At 40.5% G+C, this 9,674-nt stretch overlaps 1 protein-coding gene across 1 annotated transcript in view; it reads left to right on the forward strand.

The window, feature by feature from the left end:
- CDHR4 (cadherin related family member 4) overlaps positions 1 to 9,340 on the forward strand; it is a 28,517-nt gene extending 19,177 nt beyond the window's left edge. Inside the window, exons 14-20 of the mRNA XM_067465541.1 lie at positions 1,732 to 1,876; positions 3,087 to 3,301; positions 3,913 to 4,052; positions 5,067 to 5,108; positions 5,564 to 5,648; positions 7,449 to 7,482; positions 9,124 to 9,340. Of these exons, the coding sequence (XP_067321642.1) occupies positions 1,732 to 1,876; positions 3,087 to 3,301; positions 3,913 to 4,052; positions 5,067 to 5,108; positions 5,564 to 5,648; positions 7,449 to 7,482; positions 9,124 to 9,179 (717 nt within the window). The 3' untranslated portion in view covers positions 9,180 to 9,340. The remainder of the gene's footprint in view (positions 1 to 1,731; positions 1,877 to 3,086; positions 3,302 to 3,912; positions 4,053 to 5,066; positions 5,109 to 5,563; positions 5,649 to 7,448; positions 7,483 to 9,123) is intronic.
- Positions 9,341 to 9,674: the final 334 nt, after the last annotated feature.

The raw sequence follows: 9,674 nt of genomic DNA on the forward strand, positions 1-9,674 counted from the left end.
TGTACTGTAAACCTTCATTAGGTCTTCCCACACCTTACAAATCAAGACAGCATTTGATCCCCAGCATTGTGATCCTCGCTATTCTATTCTATTCTATTCTATTCTATTCTATTCTATGGTTTACAAAAAATAGCTGGTGTGAGACTGTGATACCTACATTATAGTTGCTCACAGCAAAAGAACTAGCTACATATAGATTTATATATGTTTAATGCTCCACATATTTTTTTAATTGGAAGTAACTGTAGGGTTTCATAACACTATATATCAAAATTTGAAAAAAATATGTTTCTGGGTTGAAAGTGTTATTTCCTATTTAATGGTTCTGGCCCAGTTTACCTTCTGAATATATCTCCCTCTGTGAACCACCTCAGAGGTCAAAATCATCAGGGTAGACCCTGCTCTTGGTCCCGCCTCCTTCGCAGGCTCAACTCGTGGGGATGAGAGACAGGGCCTTATCAGTGGTGGCCCCTTGGCTATGGAACTCCCTCTCCAGTGACATTAGATTGGCCCCTTCCCTCCTGGCTTTCAGAAAGAGAGTGAAAACGTCACTTTGGGGCTAAGCCTTCAGAGAAGTGCAGTAGAAGGATATGGAATATGTGCAATGACTATTGGCATGGTCCTGGATTACAGTTGTGGATGGCATGGTTTTAATAATGGATGTAATGTTTTTAACTGTTTTGATGTGTATTATTTTTAATCTTAATTTAAATATTTATTTTAATTGTATGCTGTATTTAAGGCATTGAATAGTAGTCTATGTATAAAGCTGCTTTGAGTCCCCTTCGGGGTTGGGAAGAGCAGGGTATAAATATGGTAAATAAGTAATAAATTGTTCAGTACTTACTTTAAAAGTAGTTGTTATACTCCAGAAACTTTGTTTTTGTGGCTGCCACACACAGTGTTGAGTTGGTTGAGAATCTATGAGACAATCATTGAAAAAATATAGCAATGTTTTTTATGAGAGAACCAATTAGGAAATGACATTTATAACCCAGGCACAAAAATCATTTTACATAGTGTAATCCATACCACATTGTAGATGAATGCTGTGTGCGTGTGCTTGTGCTTGGGTGGGAGACGGGGGATGGGGACAACTGCTTCGCATATTATGAAGCTGCTGCTTCCCTCAATGGGGAAGCTTTCTTTTCTTCCAGGAGTAATGAATTGATGCCAATAATAATTATAGGAAAAATCGAGCAAACAACTTTTTTTGAAGCTCTCTGTATCAACAAGATTTTGCTTTAGTTATCCTTTTTGAATACAACTCCTGAGCCGTGATTCTGATTGGGGGAATTCTACACATTGTGATCTTTAAAATGTAGTCTGTTCGACATTGACAGAAACACATTCAGTTCTCCCTTCATTGGCTCAGAGTTGAATATCATCTGATACCAGATGAATTGCCAGGTACAAAAAGTAATCTCTATTTATTTACCCATTGCCCCAGGCGGAAAGCAGCTTCTGCAAGCATCTTGTTCAATGCCATCCTTTGGTTCTTGTTCACCATATGCAGAGCATCGTAAATGATAAAAAGGTCTGATAATAATTAATATTCCACATCAGGCAAAATGAAAAGCCCAATGCCTGAAGGAATTCCTGCATGAAATATTCCTTTTTGGGATGTCATGCTGATTGCAAGTAGGAGAAGAGAGTTTTAGAAAATAGTCCATCCCAAGGACATTGTGTAAGCAGCACTCTGAGAAACATGGACCTCTTCTTTTCCCCCAGGATGTGAATGACAACCCACCTGTCTGTAATCCATCATTCTACGAAAAGCCCATATATTCCACCCAGGCCCAAACCTTAAGCATCGTGCAGCTGGCTTGCAGTGACCGCGATGTGACAAGTGAACTGAACTACAACATTGTTGGTGGTATGGAATGGATGAGGGAAGGTATTTGGGTTCAGATTTAAACTGAAGTGGAGGCAAGAACAGTGGCTTTTGCATCCTGGCTTGTAAAGTTTTTAGCAAGCTTGGGATGCATGGTGATGGTATAATCTGGAAAAGTGACCCCAATGGTGGTCAAGTCAGAAGGGAAATCACAAGAAAACATGAAAAGGCTGGCCTGTGTGTGGAAGGGATGGCTGTCAGTTCTGCCTGTGATGACAGACTTGGAGCATATCTTCACAAATCACATAAGTGGGTCTGCTCATCACTGCTTCTCCTCAGGAAACCCTGAGAATCAGATGAATGAAACACAGACTAGGAATCTTCAACTGTATTCCCTTCACCCTCACAAGCTACAACCCCCAGGGCCCTTTTGGAGAGGTTATGACAAGTTAGACTGGTATAAAATTAATAAAGGTTGCTGGACAGTGATAAGCAGTTATACGGCAGTATGTGTGAAAAAGATCTTGGAGTCCTCATGGACAACAAGTTAAACATGAGCCAACAATGTCATGCGGCGGCAAAAAAAGCCAATGGGATTTTGGTCTGCATCAATAGGAGTCTAGTGTCTAGATCCAGGGAAGTCATGCTAACCCTCTATTCTGCCTTGGTCAGACCACACCTGGAATACTGTGTCCAATTCTGGGCACCACAATTGAAGGGAGATGTTGACTCCAAGCTGGAAGGTGTCCAAAGGAGGGCTACTAAAATGATCAAGGGTCTGGAGAACAAGCCTTATAAGGAGCGGCTTAAAGAGCTGGGCATGTTTAGCCTGAAGAAGAGAAGGCTGAGATGAGACATGATGATGGCCATGGATAAATATATGAGAGGAAGTCATATATTTATCAAAGGGATAAGGGAGAATATATAAGGGAGCAGGCTTGTTTTCTGCTGCCCTGGGGACTAGGACACGGAACAATGGCTTTAGACTGAAGGAAGGGAGTTCCGCCTGAACATTAGGAAGAACTTACTGTCTGTGAGAGTTGTTCAGCAGTGGAACTCTCTGCCCCAGAGTGTGGTGGAGGCTCCTTCTTTGGAGACATTTAAACAGAGGCTGGATAGCCATCTGTCAGGGATGTTTTGAATGCAATTTTCCCTCTTCTTGGCAGGGGTTGGAGTGGATGGCCCACAAGATTTCTTCCAACTCAAGGATTCCATGATTCTATGATTTCTTTTATTGGTTCTGTTATTGCAGGCAACATAAATGGACGTTTTCGCATGGAGGGTGACAGGCTGTTCCCTAATACCTTTTCTTACAACCGTGATGGTATTTTTGATCCCCTCACTTTTAAGCTTCTTGTAGAAGTGACAGACAGTCGCAGCACACCTCGGTTCAGCACCACAGCCATCATTCTTGTTCATGTGATCCCCTGGACCACAACTGTGCCTACTACTACCACCACTACTACGGTAAGGGATCAGATGCAGACATGCTGTAATAAGAAACCTCACAGAATTGAGCTGAATCCCTGGAATGTCTATACCTTTTCCATGTAAGGTAAAGGTAACGATTTCCCCTGACATTAAGTTTAGTTGTGCCCGACTCTGGGGGGTGGTGCTCATTTTCTAAGCCGAGGAACCAGCATTGTCCATAGACACCGCCAAGGTCATGTGGTCAGCATGACTGCATGGAGCACCATTACCTTCTCGCAGAAGCGGTACCTAGTGATCTACTCACATTTCACATTTGCATGTTTTTGAACTGCAAGGTTGGCAGAAGCTAGGGTTAACAGCAGGAGCTCAACCCGCTCCCCGGATTCGAACTTCCAACCTTTCCTTCAGCAAGTTCAGCAAGTTCATCATCTCTTTTCCATGTATCTTCTATATGCCTCAGATAGCACTCGGGTTATGAAATGTATTTGTTATGAATGTTGATTTTGTCACTCGGTGATGTTGGTGGTAGAACAGTACCTTCTTCGTGACATGCACTTAGATTTCAAAAGGAAAATGATCCTGCTAATTTGGTCCTCTCAGTAGGTTTTGTAGTTCTGGATACTATACTTTCATTTTTGTATTTCCAGACAGTGCCCAAAAAACCCATCATTTTGCACAAAACCAATGAATACTGGGCACCAGATCCCTGGTTTGTGGTGGTTATTACTCTCACTGGAGTCCTTCTCCTTTCTGTCTTGGGTTTGTTGTTCTGGAGGCTCTGCTGGAGGTGAGTTTCCATCTAGGCTTCTGTATATGTTCTTTCTTTGATGTGAACTGCTGCCTCAGATTTTGGTCACTGGTAGTGCTATTTCCATGATACATTCTGGAAAAGGAGTCAGCTACAGGGAAAGATGAGCAATCCTTAACAAGAAAGAAGTTAATCTACTTTCATACAAGATGCTCCATAATTGTCTTCGGTACTCTAAAGGTCTTAAGCCTTTGCAGTTGCAATCTTTCCATTGCTTTGAAAAATGTATACAGTACTAGCTGTACTACCACGTGTTGCTTCCCTCCCTCTTTCTCTCCTCTTTTCTTTCTCTCTTTCCTTCCCTCCCTCCCTCATTCTTTCCTTCCTTCCTTTCCTTTGTTTCTTTCATTCTCTCCTTCTCTTCCTCTTCTCTTCCTTCTCCCCCCTTTTTCTTTCCCTTCCTCTTTCTCCCTTTTCTTCTTTCTCTACCTATTATTGGACTGCAACTCCCAGCAGTCCTCCTGATCGATCTACCTATCTACTCTATCTCTATCTAATCTATCTATCTGGAGGATTGCTGGGAGTTGCAGTCCAGGAATAGGACTTTGGAAATATGCAGGGATTGGGATGCTCTCAAAGAAATCCAAGGGGAAGAAGTGCATTTGGATCATCCTCCTCTTCTAAAGGGCCTGGTCTAGGGGATGCTGGGAGCTGTAGTCTGGAAGAGAGTTGGATATGCTATTGTGTGTTTTGTTTGCCAGGGGGAGTTGTTTTTGCGCATGCGCTGTAGCATCTTTTTGCTTTTTTGGCCTTTTCAATCCCTTCTGTTATGTTTTTCAGAGTTTTTATGAGTGGTGGTCACTCGTTGGCCTGATAGGTGTATTGTGTCCAAATTTCGTGTCAATTCATCCTGTGGTTTTTCAATTATGTTAATCCCACAAACAAACATTCGATTTTTATTTATATAGATCGTACCTTGCTCCACATTACACTTCTATGGGTGGTTATGAGGAAATGTCAAAGCTCACACTTTTAATGTTGTTTGGATTTCAGGAAGGCACCAGGAATGATGTCCCAACCATTACTTCAGAATAAGTAAGAACTCCTGTGTTTATCACATAGTTCTATGCATTATAGGAAAGTGTTCATTCTCCTTGTATCTCTTCATGGGTCTTGGGTTTCTTGAGGCAGAGCTAGAGAAAACTGAAGGTAAAGCAATAAGCTAAGAAGTTTCTCATGGGCTGTTACATGCATAGGGAAATGTTCCTGCAGACGTTTTTGATTACAATTCCCATTTATCATTGGCCCTTACTATTGGCCAGGAAATCAGGAGATGCTTATTTCTTGGGAGGAACAGCTTGTAATGAGTTATTCTTGGTATATAACATATGGGCCAGAGCTTGAAAAAAATATATTTGGGCAACAAGTCCCAGAATCTCCCAGCCAGCATGGCCACAGGTGACGGGTCCAAAGTGAACACTTCGTCTGCCATTGAGGCACTGATAGACATCCACAAAAATGCTGATAGATTCATCTCTCACATTCTACAGGGCCAAAGGGCTGGAAAGAAATTACATCATGGCAGAAGAGCCAGACAAAGGGAAAGGGAAAGGAGCCAATGAGGTGCTGGGTCTGGTATGGCATGTGTGCTTTGAATTCTTTTCTATCTAGATGCTGTTTAGCTTCTACTAAACAGGATGTCAATTCAGTGATAGTAGGCCTTGAGATGATTCTGTCCTTGTGTGTCATGATCTTGCATGTCTTGCAGTCATGAGAGCCACAATTTATAGGGTCCCTGTTTAATGGAACGGCATGGTAAAACTTTCCCCAAAACAAGAGGACCACCAACAGGAGCAAAAAGGGATAGACAAAACAATGCAGGGTTGGTCCACAGATTCAACCATCCATGGCTTGGAAAATATTCAAAACAAAATTCTAAGAAACAAACCTTGATTTTGCCATTTTATATAAAAGACAATATTTTACTATCCCACTGTATGTAACAGGACATGAACATCCCCAGATTTTGGTATCCACGGGTGGTCCTGGAACCAAACCAGACCAGATCTCAATGTTCCACTGTGTAAAATAACATATCAGCAAACAATTACACTTCGTAACAAAATTTGAATTTTTTTTCTGTTCCTGGTTTGAAAGTGTTGCTTCTTCTTTAATTGTGCGGTACTTACTTTGAAAGTACTTGCTATACTCCAGAAAATTCATTTTTGTGGCTCTCACAAACTATGTTGAATTGGTTGAGACTCTATGAGATATGCTTTGAAAAACTAGCAAAATATGCTGCAGGATGTCCCGCAAAAACAAAGTTTTTGCAGTTTAATAAACTTTAATAAACAAAGATCCGCATAGTTAAAGTAATGGTATTCCCCATAGTCACCTACAGATGTGAGAGCTGGACCTTAGGGAAGGCTGAGCGAAGGAAGATAGATGGTTTTGAACTGTGGTGTTGGAGGAAAGTTCTGAGAGTGCCTTGGACAGCGAGAAGATCCAACCAGTCCATACTTCAAGAAATAAAGCCTGACTGTTCATTGGAGGGAAGAATAGTAGAGGCAAAGATGAAGTACTTTAGCCACATCATGAGAAGAAAGGAAAGCTTAGAGAAGACAATTATGCTGGGGAAAATGGAAGAAAAAAGGAAGAGGGGCCGACCAAGGGCAAGATGGATGGATGGCATCCTTGAAGTGACTGGACTGACCTTGAAGGAGCTGGGGATGGTGAAGGCCAACAGGGAGCTCTGGCATGAGCTGGTCCATGAGGTCACGAAGAGTCGGAAACGACAGAACGAATGAACAAAACTTTTTCCATGTTTTTATGGCAGAACCAATTAGGAAATGACATAACTCGGGAACATAAAATCATGTTACATAGTGTAATATAAGTAAGTGACAATATAACAAGTAACAATAAATACATAAAGTGTGTGGTGGGGCACACAACTCACAATATAATGTAGCAGAAGAAAAAACTGAAATTAATGTATATTTTAAAAAAGCATTTCCACCACTTTTATTTCATTCTTCCCACTCTGATAACTGGAGTGCCCTCTCTTGGTAGATTAGTGGAATAGAGGAAGGAAAAGACGGGGAAAGGAAGTATGGAAAAGGGAAAAAAATAAATGAGGCAGTACCATTAAGGCTGCCCGCTTTTAATTTTCACATGAGCTTTCACGGATGTATACCACTTCTTTATATGCCGTACCAAGTAGGATAGAGACCACAAAAATAAAGCATATTTACACTTTTGTAGGAGTAGGATGGGATATAGTAGGATCCAGAAGGATGAAAAATTTCAAAGGGCTGCATAAGGTGATATAGGTCCATTTCGTTACAGTAGTCAGTTAATGTTGATGTGTGACAGTTGTAGTAGAAGTTAATCTTTCCTCTTTCTTCTTCTTCTCCTTTCTTGCCTCCCTCATAGCCACTCCAGTTTGATGGCCGCGCTCAAGACCCTGGTGAGTTCAATCTCTGTTTTGTTCTTTATGTTTTTGAAAGCAATCTCAAGGTACGAGGAGAAAGCCTAGTTGTTCAACCAATCAATCAATGCAACAAGTGGAAGACAAATTGTTTCCTCCTTCCAAATCTGCTCTTTCACATCAATGTCATTCTTTCAGGTAAAACTGTAGTCACTAGAAGGAGGCTGAGAAGTGTATTTTCTATCACCTTGGAATGTGCTCCTGTCAGAGCAAGCAGCAAACCCATCATATGTATAGCTATATGTCATTCGTTGGCAGCCCCTCCCGCTAGCACCAACTGCTGCTCTGGGATCAGAGTCAAGAGATGGGCCAGGAAGACAGTTCCACCTTGTCTTCTGCACTGTGCTAATAATATAATATAATATAATATAATATAATATAATATAATATAATATAATATATTGTATATACATATAATATTGATCTTGTAATGTAATACAATATAATACTAATAATAATATATTATAATTGCATATTTTATATTACATGTAATATTGCTAATAATATTACAGTATAATGTTATAGTACAATATAGTAATATATAATATTGTGCTATGGTAATAATATAATATATTGTATTTACATATTACTTGTAAGCCGCTCTGAGTCCCCTTCGGGGTGAGCAGGGCAGCATATAAATGTCGTAAATAAATAAACAAAGTAGATCTTCTTCACAGAAGACAACTATCTCCATGGGCCATGATAGGTGAATGACATTGTCACCTTCTTTAGATATCTTCTGGCTGCAATGGCTCTTGGGCTGTAAGCCTATATCTGGAGACTGCAATTTTTTTTAAAAATCGTGTCAGGAGTGACTTGAGAAACTGCAAGTCACTTCTGGCATGAATCTTAGCAGGGGCCTCCAGAATTTCTCTGTTGTACGAGATGCCACAGGCCTCATGAGTCTCCATGATTGTAGCAAAGTTTACAGCAATTCTGAGATATATAAACCCAATTTTCCTAGATCTAACAGACCTCACGGCCTCTGAGGATGCTTGCCATAAGATGCAGGTGAAACGTCAGGAGAGAATGCTTCTAGAACATGGCCATTTAGTCTGAAATACCTACAACAACCTAATTCTGGGATCCCTGTCTATACATCTAGCTGCCAAGCTGTATAGAGTAACAAACTGACCTGGCCTAGATGGATGTTTCAAACAGCCATGTTGTACTTTCTGATGCAGATGCTCTTGACCTGCAGTGAAACATCTTGGTACAGCAAGCACCATTTATCCATGGTTAGAGCTAGGCATGTGTGCTTAATTTTACTGCTGCAAAATGAGCTCTTACCTATTTGAATCATGGATCTTTAGTGCAGTTGATGGTAGATAGATGCTGAAAGGTGCATCATCATTGCAGAATTAATGCAGTTTGAGACCACTTTAACTGTCATGGCTGAATACTATGGAAGCATGGGACTTGTAATTGGGACAGCACCAGAACTCTGGCAGAAAAGGCGCAAAACCTTGAAAAACTACAATTCCTACAATTCCATCACATTTAGCTAGGACAGTTAAATTAGTGTCAATCTGCATTAATTCTACAGTGTGGATGCACCTCTGAAGGTTAAAATTAGGGACTGGACTATGGGTAACACTTTCCCTTGGATTTTGTTTCTAGTGACAGGCCAATATTACCTGTTCGACAGCAGCACTGGAGCACGTCGCTGGGTATGAGCATGTTTTGTTTCATCCGAAGGACTGGAGAGTGCATGCATACAGACATGGCAAGGAACCAAGATAAAGAGCAAATTTGCTGAACAAATGCATTTACATAATTTGTACCTACTATTTATCTTGAGACAGAAACTAGCAATTCTACAATCTACACTGCCATATAATCCAGTTCAAAGCAGATAATCTAGATTTTATATGGCAGTGTAAAACATGTGTGCATATATCATACATTTCTTCAGTCTGTTAAGTTCTTCTTTTGGTCCTTTCCAATGAAGTACCATGTATATACTTCTTTGCTTTAGCATTAGCTGTTTAGAGATACTGATATTATCATACTTTTAATATTATTGTTGCATTTTCAACCCCTCTAATTTTGTTGTGATCTGACTAATATTAAAACATAGCATCAAACAATGCTCCAGACTACTGTTTTTGAATGGCTGTGTGGACATTTAATAAAGGGATATTGTACTATTATGACATTTGTGTTGGGAG

The sequence above is a fragment of the Anolis sagrei genome, chromosome 2, assembly GCF_037176765.1.
Source record: "Anolis sagrei isolate rAnoSag1 chromosome 2, rAnoSag1.mat, whole genome shotgun sequence".
NCBI classification, from domain to species: Eukaryota; Metazoa; Chordata; class Lepidosauria; order Squamata; family Dactyloidae; genus Anolis; species Anolis sagrei.